The sequence below is a fragment of the Rhinatrema bivittatum genome, chromosome 2, assembly GCF_901001135.1.
Source record: "Rhinatrema bivittatum chromosome 2, aRhiBiv1.1, whole genome shotgun sequence".
In the NCBI taxonomy this organism is placed as follows: Eukaryota; Metazoa; Chordata; class Amphibia; order Gymnophiona; family Rhinatrematidae; genus Rhinatrema; species Rhinatrema bivittatum.
Window position 1 is genome coordinate 676,016,956 of NC_042616.1, and position 24,871 is coordinate 676,041,826.

Sequence of the window (24,871 nt, forward strand, 5' to 3'; positions counted from 1 at the left end):
TCACAATGCAATTTACAAAGCCGATTACTCCACCTTTGATGACATCATTCACTTACATTGCTCTCAACGAACAACAAGAACGTCTAGTAAAATCCAACTAGTGATTCCCTCACTCCCACAGGCCAAATTATCCTCCACCAGAAACAGAGCCCTTTCCATTATTGGCCCAAAACTTTGGAATTCATTACCTCATTTCCTCACCAATCAAGAAAATTTAAAATCCTTCAAAAAAGACCTAAAATCCTGGCTACTCAGCCAATCTTTTAAAGACTGCACTCAATGAACTTATAGGGGCGGGGGGTCCAGGAGCCATCCCTTCAATCGTGCCGGTGCCGGTGCTGGAGATTTCAAAATGGCGCCGATCGCCTTTGCCCTTAACTTGTCACAGGGAGCGACCTTTGCCCTTACCTGTGACAAGGTAAGGGCAAAGGCGATCGGCACCATTCTGGCAGTCGATCGCCTTTGCCCTTACCTTGTCACAGGGAGCGACGGTCACTCCCTGTGACAAGGTAAGGGCAAAGGCGATCGGCGCCATTTTGAAACCTCCAGCACCGGCACGATTGAAGGGATGGCTCCTGGCCCCCCGCTAGACCACCAGGTACATCTAAAAGGTTTTTGGGGGGGTCGGGACGGTGGGAGAAGCAAAGGGGTAATTTGAAAAGGGTCGGGGTGGGTTTTTTTTTTCGGGCCATCTGCGCCTTTTTATCAGTGGTAGCCAAAATGGCGCCGATGGCCCGAGAGCGGGAGATCGCGCCGGGGACCCCCCCCCCCCCCCCACTGGACCACCAGGTAATTTAACATTTTTTTGGGGGGGGGGGGGTCGGTGGGGTTTTGTTTATCTGCTCAGGCCTCACTAAAAATTTAACAATGTGAATTGGAATCGGAACGATTCCAATTCACAATCTCTAACGATCCCTCCCACCATCCGAACCTGATCGTTAAGACGATAGGGCACACGATTCACATCTCTATCCTCTTGTGCTATCTTTGATAAGCTCAAGAGAAATTACAGCTCTGTTCTGAAGAAAACAGAAGACCTGGAAAACATATCTTGATGCTGCAAATCAGTGTGCTCAGGGTTTCCAAGAAAGCTAAAGGTACTGACCCAAGATAATTTTTCTCAAAATGGTTGCTGGACATTCTAAATCTCATGGCAGCAAAGGAGTGAATAAAATAGATCAGATGCTCCAGTACAAAGGGGCAGTCCAAGGATAGTTATTAAACTCCACAACTTCAGTATCAAGCGATGAATTTTAAATGCTGCCAGAGAGTTGAAGGACATATCTATCAGGACAGCTGAGTCATATTCTTCCAAGATTTCTTTTCTGAGCTCCAGTAGAAGAGACAATCATTTACCAATATGAAGAAAGAACTGCAAAAACTCAATATCAAATATGCCATTCTCTACCCGGCAATTCTGCGGTTGGCCTCTGATGGCAAGGCCGTTATTTTGCATAGCATCCAGGCAGTTGAAAAGTGGCAGATACCTATCTGGAGCACAGTACAGGCAGAAGACCATGATAGTATGAAGGGACTGCCAGCCTGCTGATGATGGACATTAGCTTCCCTTCTTTGGAAGTTCAAAGTGCACGCTATGTGCACTTCAAATAAGCATATTGTTTTTTATTTCTATATTCCTTTTTGTCCCAGTGACCATTTCCCCACAAGCCTCTTTGTTTACCTGCTTGTACAAATTGTCTTGTGTTTACATTTGGCAGCTGGGAGTATTTCAACTACTTAAGAAAGTGCTTTTATCCTGTCCGGTTTGATTATCCACTAATGAATACATATCTTGTTCTAAAATTAGCTATGGCTACAGTAACTGCACTCTCTCATTTGGACATATGAATCCCAGAGAAATGGAATATTGTCACAATGCTGGGAGCTTGGACGGATCACTGCTTTTTTTATTCAAAAGGGGAAAAAGTCATGGCTATATTTGTTTTTTGGTTTTCTTCATCCTGCAAAGTCTTTCTGGCAGCTGTGAGATGCTGGCTGCCAGAGAGGCATGGATCCTATTATCCGAGAAGGATGGTCAGGGGGTCCCCTCTTAGTTGACTTGCTTTTGGAACTTTTGTTTTATTATTTGTAATTTTTATTTTGTTTTCTTTAAATACCTTTTTGTATGTGTACACTCTGCAGTGTGCTGGCTATGTGCTATATAGTCACAAGTTTGAGATGGGGTTTAAGGGAAAAGTGGTATTGGATGGGAGGGGTGAGGTGGTGTTTATGGTTTGGAAACCCACTGTTTAGGAAGATGGGTAGGGAGACCAGTATGGATATTGGGGATTTTGTTGCTGGCCCATTCCTTGGGTCCCAATGGGGCTGCTATGGCTCACCCCTTGGGTCCCAATGGGGCTGTTGATGACTCTCCCTTTGGGGCTATGGGCTGTTATGGTTAATTTTGATGGTCATTGTGGGTGGTGGACAGGCAGAGGTCTGGTCCAGGCAGTGTGCAGACATGATCGAGGAAACAGGCAAAGGTCAAATCCAGGCGACGATCAACATAGTCAAGAACAGGCAGAGGTCAGTACCGAGAAGACAGTCCGAGATGTACTACCTGGGGAGACAAAGGAAGAGAAGGATGCTGGAACAGAACTGCAATGAGACTGGAACAAGACTGAAACAGATACTGGAAACGCAGAGGCAAACTAGAAATCACAGCATGATCAACCTGATTGCCAAGGCAAGGAAGTGCAGGCAGGCACTTCCTTTTAAGCAGCGTTCAATCAGGGCGTGCCGCTGTGCTGGGATCTGTCCCTGGCCCTTTAAGGAGCCGGGCGGTCCGCGCGCACGTTCCTAGGGGTGGGGCCAATGCCACAGAGGATGCCGAGCCCTGCTGTGAGGCCTGGCTGGAGGTGAAAGGTCCAGCAACCGCCGCCACAGGACACTGGGGCCTGGCTGTGCTCGCTGTTGAAGCAGGGGAGGATGACCCAGGACCCGGGGAAGTCTTGGTGAGGTGAGCAGGCCCAGATGCTGGCCAAGCGTGGACAGGACACCCAACAGTACTCCCCCCTTCTAGGCCTCCCCCTCCTCAGGCGAGGCTTGTCTGGGTGCACCCTATGGAAACCCCATAGGAGATCCTTGTCAAGGATGTTTTGTGAGCACTGCCAAGAGTTTTATTCGGCCCCATACCCTTCCCAGGCGAGGAGATATTCACAGCGGTCTCGAAGCCCATGGACGTTGAGGTCCTCTCTTACCTGGAGGGTGTTGTTGGGTTCTGTGGAGACCTGTGGAGGAAGTGGATCTCTTTGAGAAGGCCAGGAGAGCATGAGTGGCTTTAATAAGGAGACGTGAAAGGTATTGTGGATACCCATGGATCGCGGCAACTGGAGTTGGTAGGTTACCAGTCCAACACGGCAGAGGATTGGGAATGGCCCAATATACTTTGGTGCTAGGTGATGAGAAGGAAGTTGCAGTCTGATGTGTTTGGTACTTAACCACACCTTTTGGCTGGGTTGGAAGAGTAGGGCTGACCGCAGATGAGCGTCAGCAACCTTTATCAGAACGTTCACCAGCTTGGTCTGATGCTCCTTCACTTGGTTCCATACATTGCAGATGGTCTGTGCAATGAACTGAGCTGCTGGCGAAGGCACAGAGAGGGGTACAGGCAAGGGTAGTTGTGGTTGATGTCCAAACACCACCAAAAATGGAGAGACATCAGTGGCAGCAGCAATGTGCGTGTTGTGTGACAACTGGGCCCATGGTAGCAAGTCAGCCCAATTGTCCTGTTGGTCATTTACATAGGAAGGTTTTCAGGGTATGATTAGTTCTTTCTGCTTGGCCGTTAGCCTGAGGGTGGTAGGCCGATGTGAAGCTCAGGGTGATGTCAAACTTCTGGCATAATGATCAGTATTTCGTGGCAAACTGTGGCCCTCGGTTCAAAACTATTTCTTTGGGTAGGCCATGCAGGCAGAAGATGTGCCTCAGGAACAGTTTGGCAAGTTCGGGAGCTGATGGAAGATTCCGCAGAGGAATAAAATGTCCCATCTTAGAGAAGCGGTCAATGATGACCCAGATGACAGAGTTATCTTTAGACGGAGGTAGGTCGATGATAAAATCGGTTGATATACTGGACCAGGGTTCGGTGAGTGCTGGAAGTGGTTGGAGAAGTCCCCATGGCCAACCTGTAGGAGGCTTTTGTTGTGCACATACAGGACATACATACAGGACATGAGTCAACGTAATTACGGGTATCTATTATCATGCTGGGCCACCAGTAGAACCGTCTTAATATTTCCAGGGTTCTGGCTCAACCAGGATATCCGGCTAGCTTTGAGTCATGGGCCCAGCAGAGTACACGTTCACGTAGTCAGCATGGAATGACCGTCTTTCCAGTGAGTACTGTGGTGGTAACCACAAGCGACACACAGGCCAGATCAATAATATGTCTTGGGGTGTCCATTGTGTCCTCTGGTTCGAGGGAGCGTGAGAGTGCATCTGCACGGAGGTTCTTTGAAGCTGGCCGGTAGCGTAGCTCAAAATTGTATCACTCGAAGAATAATGCCCATCGGCTTGTCTCAGATTTAATAATCCTGCCTCTTTTAGGTGCTTCAGATTCTTGTGATCTGTGAATATGGTAAATTTGTGTTGTGCACCTTCTGGCTATGGGCACCACTTCTGGAGTGCTAGTTTGACAGCTAGGAGTTCACGGTCTCCAATTGTGTAATTTTGCTCCACAGGTGAACATTTGTGGGAATAGAAAGAGCACGGTACCAATGTACCTTTGGAGGAGTACTGACTCAACACTGTCCCGGCTCTGATGGCGGATGCGTCGACTTCAACGGCAAATGGAGAGTTTGGGTCTGGATGTCATAGACAGGAACCAGAACAAAAAGCTTGTTTTAATGCATGGAATGCAGCTTGAGCCTTTGGACTCCAAATCTGGAGATTGGTTCCTTTCTTGGTCATCACAGTGAGTGGAGCAGCTAACATGGAATAGTTGGCGATAAAGCTCCTATAGTAATTTGTGAATCCGAGGAATCTTTGTAAGGCACGGAGGCCTACTGGCTGGGGCCAGTCACAAATCCCTTGAAGCTTTTCAGGATCCATCGTAAATCCTTGATTGGAAATGATATATCCCAGGAAGGGCAGATGATTTTGTTCAAAGATGCATTTCTCTAGTTTCGCATAGAGGTGATTCTCTCTGAGGTGTTGAAAAACAGTTCTGATGTGAGATTGATGGGACTTCAGGTCCTTTGAGAATATCAAGATGTCATCTAGGTATACAGTTACAAATGATATTCTTTGCCATTGGTAATAAAGCTTGCAACATTAAGTATCTTTCAAATCATTTAAAACATTAGCTATGCTACTTACCCTATTTTAGGGTTCTCTGATGGATATACCATTTTAGGTACCCACATATTTTTATTTTATTTAAAGCCTAGATCCAGTATACTAGATATATACAGATTTATATCATGTTATGATATAGCATACATAAGTTAAAAATACAGCAGTAGATATATGATAGGTCCATTTTGGGGTTTTTCAGTTGAATAAAGCCCTAATAGCTCGAATGTGTCCACATAAAAGGAATAGTTTTGTAACAACCTGCATACCTGCGTAATTGGAACACCAATTCCTTTGAAAATTCCTTTTGAAAATTATCTCACTAAAACTACCTGCACATATTTATACTTGCTAATTGTTCACAGTTATTTTGCAGAAAATGTATACAAATACTTTTGAAAATGCAAAAGTATGCATATAAGTACAAATACCTCATCTGCCCTTTTTCCAGGAATGCCTCTGCTGGCTGCAGTTAAACTTGCATGCATACAGGCAATACATACATAAATGTCATGTTGGGTGGGAAGTTTTATAGCAGACCATTCTTGTGGGTAAAGCACTGTTTTACTTGTGGAAATGCTTTGAAAAATTACCCTCTAAATGTTTGAGTTATGCCCAAGATATTTTAAAACATCAGGTACATGAAAACTTAGGAAATCTTTGAATGACACATGATTTGAAAAACTGTAACATCAATTGCTTCATTACTTCTCAGTTGTGAATGAAGAGAGTTAATTTTTTGACCTTGTTAGAAAAGTAATCTTTAATGCTGCTAATATTCTTTGCAATCATTTTCTCAATAACTGTCATTTATTAAGATATTTTTATGACTAGCAAAAGTACATACTGATAGAGAGAGATCAGTAAATTTGCTATAAAACCAGACCCAAAAAATAAAGCAGTAATGTGAAGTTCCTGCCATGTATGCTTTCCACTCAAAAATGAAAAATAGCAAAATTCTATGGGAATAATGGGATCTAGGGAATGATTGTTTTCATCAGAGAGATTTTAGTCATAGACAAGCAATTTATCTGCAAGGAAATGGTACTTTAAATTGAACTCAGTAATTGCAAAAATAATCAAAAGCCCTAGTAAGCAGAAGCAAATCATATACACAATTGGACGTAATTAGCAACAATTTATACAAACAGCATGCCCCTATTGATCAGGTGAGCCCTCATGACTTTGGGATAAACAACTATTTACCCTCCAAGCGCCCTTTGCGTAATTTCTTACAAAATGGAAAGTCTTACAAGCATTTTCCTAGAACTCACAAATTTATAAGCAAAGTAAAGCATGATGAGGTATTCATTTAAAAACAGATTTTCACCGTGCATGCCAGGCAGGTTATGGTTTAATGCTTACTTAAATAATTATAGTTAGTTGTGTGTGCATGTTAAAGATTTAAAACAAAAAATCCCAGATATGATTAGAAACTGAAAAAATTATATATATTGTATCAAGCCTCTTGATTTATGTCATTTACTCAAATCAACTCACACATAAGGCTTACATTGAAATGGCATATTTGTGTTACTACAAAATTCTTTTAATTTTCTATCAGATGCAAAGCATTTCTTTTTTCCCCATTCTAAAGGTAAAATCCATGTATTTTTATTCTTCATTTTTACCTTGTTTCTATAACATCCTTGACCTCTTTGTAAATTAAAACTAGGTTATTGTGCAATGAGGTTTAATTTGTTCATTTATATGAACCTTATGTGGACTGAAAAATCAAGATAAATCTTCATGCACAGCATACAATCAGATTACCAGTGGACTATATATTTATGTTTGGTCTGATAGCAATCAATGGCTTAGCTTCATTGCATTTCAAGATGTATTTGCACCCAGTTGTCCAGTGATAGTGTCCTCATCCTGGAAATAATTTAGTTGCAAATTGACTGGAAGATGGTGAAAATTGAAAGTTAAAATTAGAAATACTCATAATAAACAGCAGAAAAAAGGTCAGATGATGCTGCACAGTGATGAGATTGGAATGGTTGGTAAATGAGGTTTTGTGTTTGTCGTGAGATGTATGTGACATGCCTGCCCAATGCTGTTGTAATATCCAGCCTAGCAGAAGAGATTATCTGGCAAATTGACGCTGGAAAGAATTTTCTGATGGACTGGGAAATTAGAATTGCACTCTCTCCTTTGATGTATGCAAGTCTTGCCCACATTGTATAGCTGCTTCAGGCATAATTTTAAATACAATGTATACACATAATATTAGAATTATCTATAGAAAAAAATATTTTTAATATGTTGACCAGCATGGTAAAAGAAAAGGGACTAAATATACTAAGCATTTTTCCCATAGAGACAAAAGGAGAAAATTCCTTTTCTATATCTGACCCATACTTTGAACTCAAATCATAAAAAGTAGTACATATAAATAAATTTCACAGCAACTTAATATTTAGGATTTTGGAAATGCATTTAACCTTTTGTCATTCATTTAATATTGGTATTAACCTTTGGACCTTAATTGCTGCCAGTAAATTTTTATCTCTGCAACACTCTACATAACAAGGACACTGCTCGTTATGAGGACATTTGTGCGGGCGCCGATCCTGAAGCAGTCTTATGTTCTGACTGCTCCCCTATGGTCGGCTCCCGTGTTTTATTCTTTATTATATATTCAAATCCGTATTTTATTTAGTTTTTATTATTTTACTAAAAAGTCCGCTGCCCAATTCCCTCGAGAGTCTCACCCGTGTAGCAGACCGACCCTTCACCTTAAAATTGTTTAAATGTTTATATACACTTGCTGAATGAGTTTTAACAGCTAGATCCAGTGAGGTTCAGGACAGGTCTGCCAGTCCGACACGGTCCATGTTTCGGCGGTTGCCTGCTTCAGGGGCTGCGGGGACTGGACTGGAACCGGGACTTTCTATAGACCTGTGGATACCATTATTATTATCTCTTAACTAAGAAATTCATGCTCAATTGTTTGAATATCTCGGTACCTCAATCTTGAGCTATATCAAGTACTCACTGTTTTTTCTCCGTGATCTCATTCCTGTGAGCGGCGCCTTCACTTACGAATCCGGCGTCTCTCTCTACACAGCTGTTTTATAACCCTCTGACGTCAAACCGTGGGCCAATCACAATGTCTCCCTGCGATCCTCGGTGTGAGCACCCAGGGTGCTCTACTGCCATGGGGAAGTGACATCACCTATATAGGAACTTCGAATTTTTCATATAGTTGAAGCTATTGAAAGCTCCACTAAGATGCTTGCAGAAATGTGATATTGCTTTTTTATCACTATTAATGTGGTGTGAAACATGTTTTTATTTTGACTGTTGCTAAATCTGTGAAATTTGTAAAATTTATAGTATATTTTATATTTTATACAATATCACTACCTATGGCTGAAGTGGTACATACTATCATTACTGGTGAGATAGATTTTCCTAATTTTCATTGTGGACCAACCCCAGCCTTTTATAGGTGAGTCACGCTAGTCTCAAAGGAAGAGACTACCCCCCGGATCTGCTGTGTTGATTGTACTACGGGGTAAATAACTCGGATTGTCAATTTTACCTTCGCCCAAGTCCGTGTCCGTGCCGTGCCCAACCATTATTTACATTATCATAGAATGGACCAATTTATTTCTTTATTCAAACCCACAGGTCTATAGAAAGTCCCGGTTCCAGTCCAGTCCCCGCAGCCCCTGAAGCAGGCAACCGCTGAAACATGGACCGTGTCGGGCTGGCAGACCAGTCCTGAACCTCACTGGATCTAGCTGTTAAAACTCATTCAGCAAGTGTATATAAACATTTAAACAATTTTAAGGTGAAGGGTCGGTCTGCTACACGGGTGAGACTCTCGAGGGAATTGGGCAGCGGACTTTTTAGTAAAATAATAAAAACTAAATAAAATACGGATTTGAATATATAATAAAGAATAAAACACGGGAGCCGACCATAGGGGAGCAGTCAGAACATAAGACTGCTTCAGGATCGGCGCCCGCACAAATGTCCTCATAACGAGCAGTGTCCTTGTTATGTAGAGTGTTGCAGAGTCATTGCACAAGGCAACGAGGTTAGTTGATATATAGTAAATTTTTATCAGCATCACAAAATTATTGTACTGTTCCATTTTAGGAGAAATTTATTTTCAAAGAATCTCAAGTCTAATTTTATACAGTAAGCCCTTGTTTCATTTAAACGAAATATAGAAACTCCAACTGCAGTTGCTGGTGAGCGCTTGTTATTGATTAATCTTTCAAGGCAATTTAAGGTTATCTAAACAAAAGAGAGGAGTACATATGAAAGTGTGTTTATAGAGTCTGCTTACTGTAGTTGATAGCCAAAATGTGTTACCATTTATATTTAACAAAATAGCATGGTTTCCTGTGGTCAAGTTGAGAGTTCCTAAGCCTCTCCCCCCTTCCATATTTGCAAATGCCCCATGTCTAAATAACTAAGTCTGACAAACTTTCCTTCAGCCATTATTTAGTTGTGACATTCACATTTAGAAAAATCTGTTGCCAGCAGACACAATTTGTGTTAGGCAGCCAGAATGTATGAACACAAAACAATGCATTTGGCAACGCACTCATAGCACCTCTTCCCAGCCAAAATCCAGTGGTAAAAGGTATTTTATTTGCACCCACCAATAATGCTGTACAAACATTTTAACTCCAAAAGTGAAAAATATGAGAAATTGAGTTTTCATCTCTGCAAGTTACTTGTAGATTGAAAATATTTCTCATTGTACACCCATAGATTTAACATGATCTTTGCAAGCTTTTCCGTTTGACTATTTTAGATTTTCTACAAAAGCTTTTGCCAAATATTTTTATATAAAGTAGCAAATTAACTCAAAGATAAATATACTTTTTACACAACCTTTCACGATTGTTCCTGCACATTTACTTATCCATAACAAACCTTTTATTGTGTACTAAACCAAAACACTAAGGGCCTCATTTTGTAAAGTATCACAGGCCTGCGATACTTTAGGAAATGAGGGGCGGGGGGCCAAAATGGGGGGGCGAGCCTGCGCTAGCCGGCAGCAATAGCACTGTCGCGGTGCGATCGCTGCCGGTTTCGCACCCAATAGCACCACCATAGGAGGTGCAGCTATTGGGAGTGAAATAGGACGCAAAAAGGGCCTTAGCTTTTCGCTGTCCACGGCGTTGGTGCAGAGTCGGCCCCGGTGACGCCCCGACTCCTCCTCTTTCGGGGCCGACTCTGCCCCGACTCTGCTCCCATCCTGGTATCGCACGCGATAAGGGACTTTTCGCGTGCGAAAGGTCCCTTATCACGTGCGAGCCGCTTAGAAAATGAGGCCCTAAGAAACAAATGCCTCTACAATATAACTAGCCATTTGTAACCCTGAAGAACAATGCATTTTGTTCCAAATTTTAATGTCTTCCTCTTATTCTTGTATAATACTATTGAACATATTATTTTTATTTTTTTATGAACAGGTACAAGTACACTAGAGAAAGAGCCAGTGAATTCTGTGGTAGGAAAACAACAGCTACTGCAAGGCAAAGAAGAGGGCAGTACATCTAGGAGAAGCAAACCTGCTGGAGACAATAAACTTGGTCATGAACAGGTAGATATGGTGAAACATTTCAGAAGCAAAATAGAAAGTCATACTTTAAAATACGCTCATCTCTTGCTAAATGCATAAAGGACTTGATTTACTAAGCTTTTAAATTTCCCATAGATACCGAATAGGGAAAAAAAGCATTAGTGAGTCAGGCCCAAGATGTGAACATATCTGTTTATTTGATATTTGTCAGTTTTTTCAGTGTCCTTATTGCAACTACAACAGCAAGGACCAGAACCGTATCCAGATGCATATCCTCTCCCAACATTCCGTGCAGCCGATTATCTGCTGTCCTCTCTGCCAGGATGTCCTCAGCAACAAAATGCATCTTCAACTTCATCTGACCCATTTGCACAGTGTATCTCCAGACTGTGTTGAGAAACTACTGATGACAGTAAGGATTACAGATTATTGAGGCTCTATTAACAGAATTATTTCAAAATATTGATAATGTAATATGTATGCTTCTCTTCCAGTTAGTAACTGCTTATGGATCATAAATGAAACTATAGTGTTAAGATTCTATTTATGGTTTTTTTTCATTTCATAAAACAGTGTTGGAACTGATTTTGGAAGATATCTAGCTGCTAAATTGTTAGATCGATCCTTTGGAAAATTTACTAACTCGGAGAGTCCAAATTTAACTACTTCGAAAATTAGGCAACTCCTGAAGTAGGATTAGGACAGAGGAAGAAAGTTAGATGGTTACTGTTGATTTTCAGTGCTAGCCACATACTTTGACTGGCTACCTAGGCTTAAAAAACTTTTGACCTGATCCCTCTCATCCAGAACCCTTTGCTAAGCTTCCAATATTGAGTATCAGGAAGACTCAATCATTTCTCCTACTGTGTTGGTATCCAGTGTTGCTCTGACAATGCTTAGCCTCAGAACAACACTGAAGGCTGACTTGGGGAGTGGAGGACCTGAGCCAGAAATCAAACCCAGATTATTTTATATGGCAGCATTACTGCCATATAAAATCTGGGCCTGCAGACTCTAAAAACATTTTAATGTACTATAGTACCTATACTCCAGTGTAACTTACCACAGAGAGTTGGTGGCAGAGGATAACTTTGAACATATTTTTCAAAACGTCTCCTGATTTAAAATTCTATGCTGTAAGCACCAGACAATAAATACTCCCAGTTCAATATTATGCTGTAAATGTATGCCTTTTCAGGATTTACTAATTATTCAACCCAAACATTTGTGGATACATGGCAGCCTAAAAACATATTCTTGCTTTGTGTCAAAGGAACAAGAAACATTTTCCAAAAAAATGTTTTCATAGTGTTGAAGACATTGCAAGCCAGCATATATAAATATACATATTAGGAATGTGCTGCAGGGACGGATTCGTCCCAGTCGGTATTCATATTTGTGGGGAGCCAAATCCGTTGCATCCATTCTCGGGGGAGCCCGATCCGTTCATTAGTTACTTATGTATTCGTTTCCCAAAAAAAACCCCATCCCAACCCTTTAAATTTAATCAACTACAACCTCCCACCCTCCTGACCCCCCCAAGACTTACCAAAAGTCCCTGGTGGTCCAGCGGGGGTCTTGGCGCGATTTCCTGCACTCAGGCTGTCGGCTGCTGGTATTCAAAATGGCGCTGATAGCCTTTGCCCTCACTATGTCACAGGGGCTACCGGTGCCATTGGTCAGCCCCGTCACATGGTAGGAGCACAAGATGGTGCTGGCTGTCCATTGCTCCTACCATGTGACAGGGGCCGACCAATGGCACCAGTAGCCCGTGTGACATAGTGAGGGCAAAGGCTATCGGTGCCATTTTGAATACCGGCAGCCGATACCCTGAGTGCAGGAGATTGCTCCAGGACCCCCGCTGGACCACCAGGGACTTTTGGTAAGTCTTGGGGGGGGGGTTCAGGAGGGTGGGGGGTTTATTTGTTAGAATTGTTGTATTCGTGGGGGGTTCGTCATACGTTTCGTGACCCCACAAATACAACAAATAGGGACATATACGTTGTGGATTGCCAATATGTCAAAAACAAATGCACACCCCCTAATACATATAAATGCAATCATTTATATTAAATACATTATCCCAGGACAAGCAGGATGCTAGTCCTCACATATGGGTGACGTCACTGACTGAGCCCTATCGCAGGAAAAACTTCTGTCAACGTTTCTAGAAACTTTTGACTGGTAGCCTGAGGCTACTGAGCATGCCCAGCATGCCATGATATTCTCTGCCACAGGGGTCTCACTCCAGTCTTCGTTTTTCCGCGCTGCTACCGTGTTTCCCCGAAAATAAGACATCCCCCGAAAATAAGACCTAGTAGAGGTTTTGCAAAATTGCTAAATGTAAGACCTCCCCCGAAAGTAAGCCATCCCTTGTAAACGGGCGGATTGACCTATCGGGGGATCGGGCTTCCCTCGGTGGGCCGGTCAATCCTGTGATGTGATTTTGTTTTTTTGTTTTTTTAAATAAAGTTTCCAAAGTATTAGGGGGCGATGCGAGCAGTGGTATCCCGAGGGGAGCCAATGCCCCCGGGCGCAAGGAGGCTCATGCGGCCGCTGAGCAGCGACACGCAGATCGGCAGTCTGTGGTGGAGATCACGTCACCACGGCCCAAAGAAAAAGATCACATTGAAATGCGCTGATGCTCCTCCTCCTTCCTGCCTGTGCGGCCCCGGAAGTAAACGTTGCCGGAGCCACGTGGGCAGGAAGGAGGAAGAGCATCAGCGCGTGCAGAAGAGGAGGAGCCGCCGCGGGTCGCTGCGAATCCCAAGTCACAGCAGCCCAAGAAGAGGAAGAGGCACGGTAGCAGGGCCGGAGAAGAGGAAGAGGCCCGGTAGCAGGGCTGCCGTGGCCCGAGAAGTTCAGGGCCGTTGCAGAGCCCATCCTGCGGCGACCCGCGAAGAGGAGGCCCAGAGGTGTGAGAGAGGTTGAGGGTGTGTAGAGGGTGTGTGCGTGCGTGTATAAAATGAGTTGAGAGATTGTGTGTGGGAGTGAGGATCTGAATGTTTGCAGAGACAGCATGTGAGAGCCTCTGTGTGTGTGAGAGAGACAGCATGTGACGGTGAGAGCCTATGCTTGAGCAAGACAGCATGTGGGAGTGAGAGAGAGCCTGTGTGTTTGAGAATCAGACAGCATGTGCCAGTGAGAGACTGTGTGTATGAATGATTGTATGAGAGGCAGCATGTGACAGTGAGAGCCTGAGTGTGTGTGAGAGTCAGACAGCATGTGCCAGTGAGAGACTGTGTGTATGAATGATTGTATGAGAGACAGCATGTGACAGTGAGAGCCTGTGTGTGTGAGAGAGAGAGAAATGCATGTGAGAATGAGAACGTGACTGTGTTTGAGGGAAGAAGATGGAGAGAAAAGAAATACGGAAGAAAAAAGGACAATATAAAAGGAATTGGCAAAAAAATAAAAAAAGGAAGGTGGAAAAAAAAAAAGCCTGTGACCAACCGATTAGAAAACTAAGATCAGCCAGCAAAGGTAAAAAAAAATAAATTACTTTTTAGTGATTGGCACATGTAATCTTTGGGAATGTGTAAGAATAGCACTTTCTCTATGCGGATCTCACAATGTACGAGATCAGAATGGAGAAAGTGGAAGCCCACGGGGCCTGCACAGAAGAGGCAGCAGAATGGGCTTCGGTGTCAGTAGCAGCAATAGGCGCCTCCCCAATAGCCATGTGGCAGCAGTGACAGTGGCAGCAAGATTACTGACATCTGGGGACAGTGGCAGTACCAGTCGGGGGCCCCCTTCCAAGCAGTGTGCAGAGGTTCAAAAGCAGCAGAGTCAGCCCAAGCTGACTACCATGAATGCTGCACACTCTTACCTCTCTGACAGCACACTGGTGGGACATGGCTGAGGCAGGGGCAGCCAGCAGCTCTATTAGACATCCCCTGAAAATAAGCCCTAGTGCATCTTTGGTAGCAAAAATTAATATAAGACACTGTCTTATTTTCGGGGAAACAGGGTATCAGCATCACGGTCACCGGAGCCCTCTGAGATTCCTCTCATTGTTTTTGACTAAAAGTCAGTTTTCTCATCTCACAGGTCTCACTCATTCTCATACTTCATCGGCTGGCGAAGTAATCTAGCGTAAAAACTTTTTCTAAAAACGCTTTTGAATTCTCTTCAGTCATCGACAGCCGTCAATGACACTATAGCATCGGGATTCAAAAAATGCCAGACTTGTAATCATACAATGTTGATTACTGATCCGCATTTAGAATGTGTACGCTGCTTGGGTGAACAGCATGATATCTCCTCTTGTGAAAAATGCCAGGAGATGACACCCAAGGGAAGAAAACTGCGTCAAGAAAAAATACAACAACTTTTCAGTCTGCAGTTGATTCCTTCACCATCGACTTCATCGAAGTCATCACCGGTAGGATCTCCTAAAAAGGTTTTACTCAAAAAACCCCGACCGGACGGCTCGGGCGACAGACCTTCACCTACATCATCGACAGCATCAATACGTTCCACTATCGAGATAAGGCCTAAGCATAAACACCATCACCGACATGCCTCGGCCTCTCCGTCCACATCTACCCACGGGGAACCGAGCGAAAAGCGGCCTAGACACAAAGACACAAGGCCCATTGCGGCAGAGCCACTCACACCGCAAACTGTCTCATCTCCGTATCCACCGAGGCCGATTCCTTCCCCGATACCGCAGGACATCGCATTGCTTATAAAGGAAGCGGTATTGCAGGCTATGAAAGATCACCTACCAGTGCCTCCACCGATGCCGGCGACATCCCCGATGCCGGTGACGTCTTCGTCGTCTATGATGTCACCGATGCAGGCACAACTAGTGCCGATATCCGACGTACAGCCGACGGTGGCAACAATACTGGGAACTTTCCCGATGCCGGGCACCGCCCCGATGCCGGGAACCATCCCGATGCCAGGCACTGGCCCGATGCTGGGAACCGTCCTGATGCCGGGCACCAGCCCAATACCAGGCACCGGTCCGATGCCGGGAATCGGCCAGATGACGACAACCTTCCTGAAACCAGGATCCTTCACGATGATGCAAGAAACATCAACTATTTCTCCGATACCAACATCGATGCCTCCTTCTTCCTCACAGATAACATCGATGCTAACTACAACTTCAGGTCATTTTTCAATGCCTATCACTACCACTGCTCCATCATTTGGAAAGACTACAATATCGACGCTACCATCAATGCCAATACTAAAATCCTCGATGCCATTGATATCACACACAATACCAACGATGCCACTTCCTTCTGGACACCCAGTGTCATCAGAAGCCGCATTGTATTCAGTGATCCAAAAGAAATACCAAGACTTAATAGATTCCTTGCCTTTGAATCCACAGCAAAAGGACTTTTCTTCTCAGGAACCCATACCAGGACCATCTGGATTGGCTCCTCCACTAACAACAGGGAAGACAGTACTAGACACTGCAGACTATGACACATGGAGTGATACTCAGTCAGACACTTCTGAAACCTTCATGTCTGACCCTTCCCCACCGCACCCTAGGAAGCAATCTCCACCAGAGGATCTTACTTTCTCTACTTTTATTCAAGACATGGCTGACTTTATACCTTTTAAATTAGAGTCAGAACAAGATCTCCTTCACCAGACACTTGAGGTGCTACAATTTGTCAACCCCCCTAAACAAATTATAGCAATTCCCATACATGATGTACTACTCCAACTGCAGCAACAATTGTGGGAAAATCCCTGTTCTGTTCCCCCAATCAACAAAAGAATGGACTCCATTTACTTGGTACAAGCTGCACCTGGTTTTCAGAAATCACAACTACCACATAATTCAGTAGTTGTAGAATCTGCCCAGAAAAAAGCTAAGAGGACAAGAGTTCACTCTTCCAATCCTCCAGGGAAGGATAACAGGTTTCTGGATTCTCTAGGCCGCAAGGTATTCCAGGGTGCAATGCTAAATTCAAGGATAGCCTCCTATCAATTATACATCACCAATACCAGAGAAACCTCTGGAAGCAAATGGAGGACTTCATCCCATCTCTTCCACAAGAATGTAGAGAATCTGCTCAAAACCTCATAAACAAAGTTTTTGAAGCTGGAAAACATGAGGTAAGATCTGCATATGATTCATTTGAAACATCTTCAAGAGTTGCAGCTTTGGGTATTAGTGCCAGAAGGTGGGCCTGGCTTAAGGCCTCTGACCTATGAATGGAAGTCCAGGAAAAATTGGTGGACCTCCCCTGTACAGGAGAAAATTTGTTTGGTACAAAAGTACAAGAAGCAGTGTCTCAATTAAAAGAATACAATGAGACATTACGACAGCTCTCCTCACTTCCTCAGGACCCCACTACACATACTACCTGGAGAACTCAAAGGAGGGATGTGAGACGACCATATTATCGTCAGAAACGATTTTATTCTCCTCCAAGTAGACCTAGACAATCCAGAACTCAGCACAGAACACAAACTCGTTAGCAGAGAGCACCTAGGCCTCAGCCTACTACACAACCAGGTCCTGCTGCGGGCTTTTGAAAAGATCTCCAGAGAGCTAAGCCTTTCCATGAATCCTCGACCAGGACTCCCAGTAGGAGGCAGATTATCCAAATTTTACAACAATTGGATGTCAATAACCACAGACCAATGGGTTCTGTCTATAATATCTCGAGGATACCAACTCAATTTCCTCTCAATTCCCACAGAGTTTCCACCATCTCAGATTCATCTCAACTCGCATCACATGCCTCAACTCCAACTAGAATTATCCACCCTTCTGAAATCCAGGGCTGTAGAACCGGTGCCCCGGTCTCAGCAGGGCAGAGGATTCTACTCCCATTATTTCCTCATCCCAAAGAAAACCGGAGGCCTACGTCCTATCCCAGACCTCAGAAATATCAACAAATTTCTAAAAAAAGAAAAGTTCAGGATGGTTTCTTTAGGCACCATGCTTCCACTTCTTCAAAAAGAGGATTGGCTTTGTTCCCTGGATCTTCAGGATGCTTATGCTCACATTCAAATATTCCCTACTCATCGCAAGTACCTACGCTTCATGGTAGGCCACCAAACACTTCCAATACAGAGTTCTGCCATTCGGACTAGCCTCTGCTCCAAGAGTATTCACCAAATGCTTGGCAGTAATAGCAGGACACTTGCACAAACAAGGTGTTCATGTCTTCCCATATCTCGACGACTGGCTCATCAGAAGTCAATCTCATCAAGGAGCAATAGTGTCCCTCAACCAGACAATTGCTCTACTTCACTCCATGGGCTTTCTCATCAATTATCAAAAGTCCCATCTCACACCATCACATCTGCTTCAATTCATAGGAGCAGAATTGAACACCATCCTCTCAAAAGCCTTTCTACCCGAAGATCGGGCAGAAACGCTTTCCTTCCTGGCAAACTCAATTCACTCACAAACACAAGCAACAGCTCATCAGTTTCTAACCTTACTAGGCCATATGGCCTCCACAGTTCATGTCACTCCTATGGCAAGGCTTGCCATGAGGGTAACTCAATGGACTTTAAGATCACAATGGATCCAAGCCATTCAACCACTGCATTCTACAATTCAAGTAACCCACCAACTACATTCCTCTCTACTTTGGTGGGTGAACAAGGACAATTTGCGCAACGGCCTACCCTTCCAACAACCAGTCCCACAGATAACATTAACTACAGATGCATCCACCTTGGGCTGGGGAGCTCACATAGACAATCTCCAAACTCAAGGTACTTGGACAAAACTCGAAGCAACATTTCAAATCAATTTTCTAGAACTTCGAGCTATACGTTATGCGCTGCATGCGTTCAAGGACTGCCTTTCACACAAGACTGTTCTCATCCAAACGGACAACACAGTAGCTATGTGGTACATCAACAAACAGGGAGGTACGGGCTCGTATCTCCTTTGTCAAGAAGCCGCACAGATTTGGGCCTGGGCCCTGAATCACTCAATGTTTCTCCGGGCCACTTATCTGGCAGGCATACACAATATAGTGGCAGACCGACTCAGTCGTCAGTTCCAACCGCACGAGTGGTCCCTGGATCCCTCAGAAGCGACCAGGATATTTCAACATTGGGGACAACCGACAATAGACCTCTTTGCGTCACATCTGAATCACAAATTGGACAATTTTTGTTCTCTACACAAACAGAAGAACTGGCCAGCTAAGGACGCCTTTGCTCGCCCTTGGAACTCAGGCCTACTATACGCGTATCCTCCAATACCGCTCATAACCAAAACTCTAGTGAAGCTTCAACAAGACAAGGGGACCATGATACTCATAGCCCCCTATTGGCCTCGACAAGTATGGTTTCCCACATTTCTAGACCTTTCAGTCAGGGATCCCATTCATCTGGGATTAGCTCCCACTCTTATAACTCAGGATCTGGGTCGGCTGTGCCATCCCAACCTTCAGTCCCTATCCCTGACAGCATGGATATTGAAAGCTTAATTTTGCAACCACTCAATCTTTCAACCAATGTATCTCAAGTGCTTATAGCTTCACGTAAACCTTCCACACGAAAGAATTATTCTTCAAAATGGAGAAGGTTCACTTTCTGGTGCAGGCAAAAGAATATTGATCCTTTTACTTACCCCATTACTTCGCTACTGGACTATTTATATCATCTTTCAGAATCTGGTCTCCAGACTTCATCTGTAAGAGTACATCTAAGTTAAATCTCAGCTTACCATAACAAGATAGGAGATGCACCAGTCTCCACACAACCTCTTATCGGTAGGTTTATGAGAGGTTTAACTCAACTTAAACCACCAATTCGGCCACCAGTCACAGAATGGGGCCTAAATCTGGTCTTAACAAGACTCATGCATTCTCCTTTCGAACCCATAGATTCCTGTGATCTTAAATTTCTCACATGGAAGACTATCTTCCTCATAGCCATTACGTTGGCTAGGAGGGTTAGTGAGTTGCAAGCACTTGTCACGTACACACCCTACACAAAATTCCTACATGATAGGGTGGTTCTCCACACACATCCAAAATTCCTTCCTAAGGTAGTTACGGAATTCCACTTGAACCAATCCATAGTTTTACCCACATTCTTCCCAAGGCCCCATTCTCACTGAGGAGAACAGGCTTTACATACCTTGGACTGTAAACGTGCTCTATCCTTTTATTTAAACCACACTGCAGTCCACAGGAAATCCAATCAACTTTTTGTTTCTTATGACCCAAACAAACCAGGGAAACCAGTGGGTAAACATACTCTATCCAATTGGCTAGCAGATTGCATACAGTTTTGCTATGAAAAAGCAGGCCTTCCTCTCCAAGGGCGAGTAAAAGCACACTCAGTAAGGGCAATGTCAACCTCAGTAGCACACTATCGTTCAGTGCCAATACTTGACATATGTAAAGCAGCAACATGGAGTTCTCTTCACACCTTTGCAGCTCATTACTGTTTGGACAAAGAAGGACGACAAGATTCAGCCTATGGACAATCCGTCTTAAAGAACTTGTTTCCAGTTTAAACCCAACTCCTTCTACAACCAGCCTGCTGTGATCTTCGGCTGACTCATTTCAACAACAATACTCCCCTGTTGCTTTAATACAAAATGACTCAGCCTCTAGCTTGCTAATCACCCATATGTGAGGACTAGCATCCTGCTTGTCCTGGGATAAAGCAAAATTGCTGTTATGATGGACGAAATCCGGAAGTGGACCCTTAGGCCAACTGCCCTGGAGAGCAGTCAGGAGGCAGAACTCCCACTGGGCAACTGGAGATTCACCTGGAAACCCGGGACTCCTCCAGAGGAGCTGTGGGAGTCCGGGTCGCTAGGACTTAGGAGTCTTCGCCCTGGAAGTCCGAGGTCCCCCCAGGAGGAGCCCGTAGGAACCCGGACCGCTGGGACTTAGGCGAGGATGAATAAACCCAGGAGTGGAATACAAACCGGAGTCTTGGCAGGCGGCGGGCAAGCAGAAGACAGGGACACGGACCGGAGTCAAGGCAGGCTGAAGACAAGCAGGAGTCGGAGTCACAAACCGGAGTCAAGGCAGGCTGAAGATAAGCAGGAGTCGGAGTCACAAACCGGAGTCAAGGCAGGCTGAAGACAAGCAGGAGTCGGAGTCACAAACCGGAGTCAAGGCAGGCTGAAGACAAGCAGGAGTCGGAGTCACAAACCGGAGTCAAGGCAGGCTGAAGACAAGCAGAAGTCGAAGAACCAGGCAAGAGTCGAGACAGGCAAACAGACAAACTGGCAGCGGAAGCAGGATCCAGCAGGAACAACGGCAACTAGCACTGCAAAGCAGGAACCTCGTTGCAAGGCACTTTGGAGAAGAAAGTGCCTTGTTTAAATCCCCCGGTCGGCGTCTGACGTCACGGGGGGCATGTCAGCACATCCGGGTGCTGGCAGCAGAAAAGGCTGGTCCCCGCACGCGCGCGTTCCCCCGCTGGGGGGAGGAGTTCCTGGCGGCGTCTCCCTCGTGGAGACGCCGCTGCCATGCGGTCCTGAGGGCCCAAAACCTGGCGGTTTCGCGGCGGAACGGGGCGAGGTAAGTGCCCGGTCACTAGTCTAGTGACCGGGATCGTAACAATTGCTTACCTTGTAATAGGTGTTATCCCAGGACAGCAGGATGTAGTCCTCACAAAACCCACCCGCCACCCCACGGAGTTGGGTCCGATATGTTTTATTATTTTATTTTTTGCTAAAGCTTATTGCTACATACGAGACTGGAGTGAGACCCCTGTGGCAGAGAATATCATGGCATGCTGGGCATGCTCAGTAGCCTCAGGCTGCCAGTCAAAAGTTTCTAGAAACTTTGACAGAAGTTTTTCTCACGATAGGGCTCCGTCAGTGACATCACCCATATGTGAGGACTACATCCTGCTGTCCTGGGATAACACCTATTACAAGGTAAGCAATTTTGCTATACCATGATTATCCCTTTAACCCATATAATAAAAGAATAAAATAAAACCATAAACACTCAAATCAACTCATACATAAGGCTCAAGCCATCCTTATATCAACTGTACATTCACACAATCATTTGAGCCACACACTAAAAAAATCCAACAATTTCATCTATTTCCTCCCAAATACACTCAAGCTAGGAATTAGTCTTATATACTTCTTCCAAGTACCATCAGAGTGACATTCTTCTAATCATCCACTTAAAGGTTTTCTCTGAAGTTGAAAACACAATACAGCTTAACAAAATGGCCAGCCAACATTGGCTTTTAGTATTTTGAATTCCTCCAAAACTTGACTCTCAAAATTCAGCTTTAATCCTATTATCATCCTCCTTCAAATCGTATCCCAAGAAGAGCCCAAGTTTCACCTCACAAAAGAGGATATTTTAGTGGAGCATCCACATCAGTCTAAGGGAAGCTTATACATTATACACAGGCACATCACAATCGTCATATGGACTAATTTGTTGAATCTTCACTTGTTTACATGAAGTCATACTCATCAGCTGACACAAATGCTGTTTGAAACATATCAAGATGCATGTTTTTAAGTATATTTGTTAAATAAATTTAATGATGTATGTAATACTTTCCCCTGTATATTACTGTTGATTTCCTTTATTTAGGGTGGTAGCATTTGATTTATCTGATTTGATTGTACCAGATTGGGTCTGTAAAGGAACATGAAAGCCACATGACAAGCAAACAAATATTGCATATGGAAGTAACAAACAAGATCAAGCACCCATTATATAAAATACAAATATTTATTATTACTTTAGACCAAAATCTTGGCATTTAGTGAGATTGATTGATTTATTTATTTATTTATTTATTTAGGGCTTTTTTATATCAACATTCATGATACCAATCATATCATGTCGGTTTACAAGAAACAATGGTGCAATAACATTAACATCAACATGAACAATAGGCGAAGAGAGAGCAAAGTGAGCAAAAGTTACAATAAAACAGGGGCACTTGAACTGGGAGGAGGAAGAGCCAGAGGCATGGCTAACTCAGAAAATAATATCAGGTTATTTACTCAGGACTATAATAACATGTACTCAGGACTGAATACTATCAAATATATAAATAATACCATATAATCAGGGCTGTAGTGATATCATATGTTTTTGACTAAATATCATCTGTTCATAAAGCTCGGAACTAATTAATATAGAGTCAGAAGCCATGTCAGGGATGGGGTACGTCGACTGGAAGACCATGGCGAGTTATTGTAGTTGGGACGGTCATAGATCAGGGAAGGCTTGTAGAAATAGCCATGTCTTGAGTTTCTTTCTGAATGTCAGCATGCAAGGTTTTTGTCTAAGGTCTGGGGGCATGGTGTTCCAGATGGCTGGCGCCGCCGTTGAGAAGGCTCGATCTTTGGTGGATGAGAGATATGTGGATTTGGCTGGGGGGTGTGTAGTGAGCCCTTGTATGCTTCTCTGATGGGTCTGGAAGAGAAGTGCAGCATGAGTGGGTAGTGTATATCGATGGGTGTTCTATTGTAAATAGCTTTATGGATGATGGTGAGACACTTGTGTAGAATTCTAAAATTTACTGGGAGCCAATGCAGGTTTTTCAGGATGGGTGTAATGTGGTCTCTTCTGTTGGAGTTTGTTAGAATTCTAGCGGCCGAATTTTGTAGCATCTGAAGCGGTTTGGTGGAAGAGGCGGGAAGGCCTAGCAGAATGTATTTTATGTATTTTATGTTATAGTTCTTGATCTTCTTTGTTAGGTTTCTGAGTTAATATGAACTTAGTTCATTCCCATGTAAATTACTACCTGAGAAAATCCTTTTTTAAATGTCTAATTCAAAATATAGTTTGTGCATTGCACATGGCACAATTCTGAATAGTGTGGCAACCTCTATGAATGTCACATTGTACTATGTATTAAATATTACAGGTTTCTGTGCCAGATATGATGGTGCCCAACAGCATATTGTTGCCAGCAACTGCTTCAGAAAAGTCTGAGCGGGATACTCCTGCAACTGTCACAGTAGAAGGATCTGGAAATTCATCAGGTATGGAAATGCATTATGGTGGCAATTTGTAAAGTCTCCATGTTGCCTGCAGTCCTGCAGGTTCTTTGTATCTATGAGCCTGCAAGTGAATTTAAAAAAAAAACTACTGTTGGAGTTTCCCTTTGAAAATTCAGAGACTGGTCAGTGCCTGTGTACTTTGCACTTGCTTTGCAGCAAGTACAAAGTCATCACTGTACAGCATGAGGAGATTTCAGAATTACATTGTAGTACCTTGTTTACCAGCCTGCCCCTTGAGGCACAAGTAAAAGTAAACACAGAAGGGAGAGGGCAATTTTCAGCCTCCAGTTTTACCTGGTTAACGTTTTAGTCATCCAGTTAAAATTGTTTGAAATTGCCTTCCACATTGTTATGGGAGTCTCTGTTTAGTGGACCCTTGGGCTGACCTGCTGGAGACTGGGAAAGGTGGTCAATGTCTCTAGTGAATAGCAGGCCGGGAGGCAGATGTTCAGGCAGGACATAGATGCTCTTCACCCTGGAAGCTGGTGCTCCCCCGGGAGGAGCCCATAGGAGCCCAACCACTGGGACTTAGGCAGCTTCACCCTTGGAAGCCGAAGCCCCCCCGGGAGGAACTCGTAGGGACCCGGCCGCTGGGACGTAGGTGGGTTGTGGATCACGACAGGTAACTGGAACCAGACTAAGACAGTAGCAATACTGTAACTGGGTTCAGATTCTGGAACCAGGCAGGAACTGTAGCAGGATTCGGGCACTGGAACCAGGCAGGAACTGTAGCAGGCAGGCTGGGACTGTAACAGGCAGGCTAGGACTGTAGCAAGCAAGCTGGGACTGTAGCAAGCAAGCAGGAACCAGGCAGGTACTGTAGCAAGCAGGCAGGATCCAGGCAGGTACTGTAGCAAGCAGGCAGGAACCAGGCAGGTACTGTAGCAGGAACGGAGTGACGAAACGAAGCGAGTCACTCCGGGGCACAGCGTAACAGGAAACCAGAAGCTAACCCGTTGCAAGTCAAAGACTGGGTGGCCATGGCCGGCTTATCAAGGCCTCAGCGTCTGACGTCAGATGTTGGGCGGAGTCACCACTGGCGGGAAACGGCCTAGAAAAGC

At 44.2% G+C, this 24,871-nt stretch overlaps 1 protein-coding gene across 1 annotated transcript in view; it reads left to right on the forward strand.

The window, feature by feature from the left end:
• Window positions 1-24,871, forward strand: part of ZFHX4 (zinc finger homeobox 4) — a 779,821-nt gene that overhangs the window by 637,403 nt on the left and 117,547 nt on the right. The window contains exons 7-9 of the mRNA XM_029591504.1: window positions 10,740-10,870; window positions 11,061-11,261; window positions 23,675-23,792. Coding sequence (XP_029447364.1) covers window positions 10,740-10,870; window positions 11,061-11,261; window positions 23,675-23,792 — 450 coding nt within the window. The remainder of the gene's footprint in view (window positions 1-10,739; window positions 10,871-11,060; window positions 11,262-23,674; window positions 23,793-24,871) is intronic.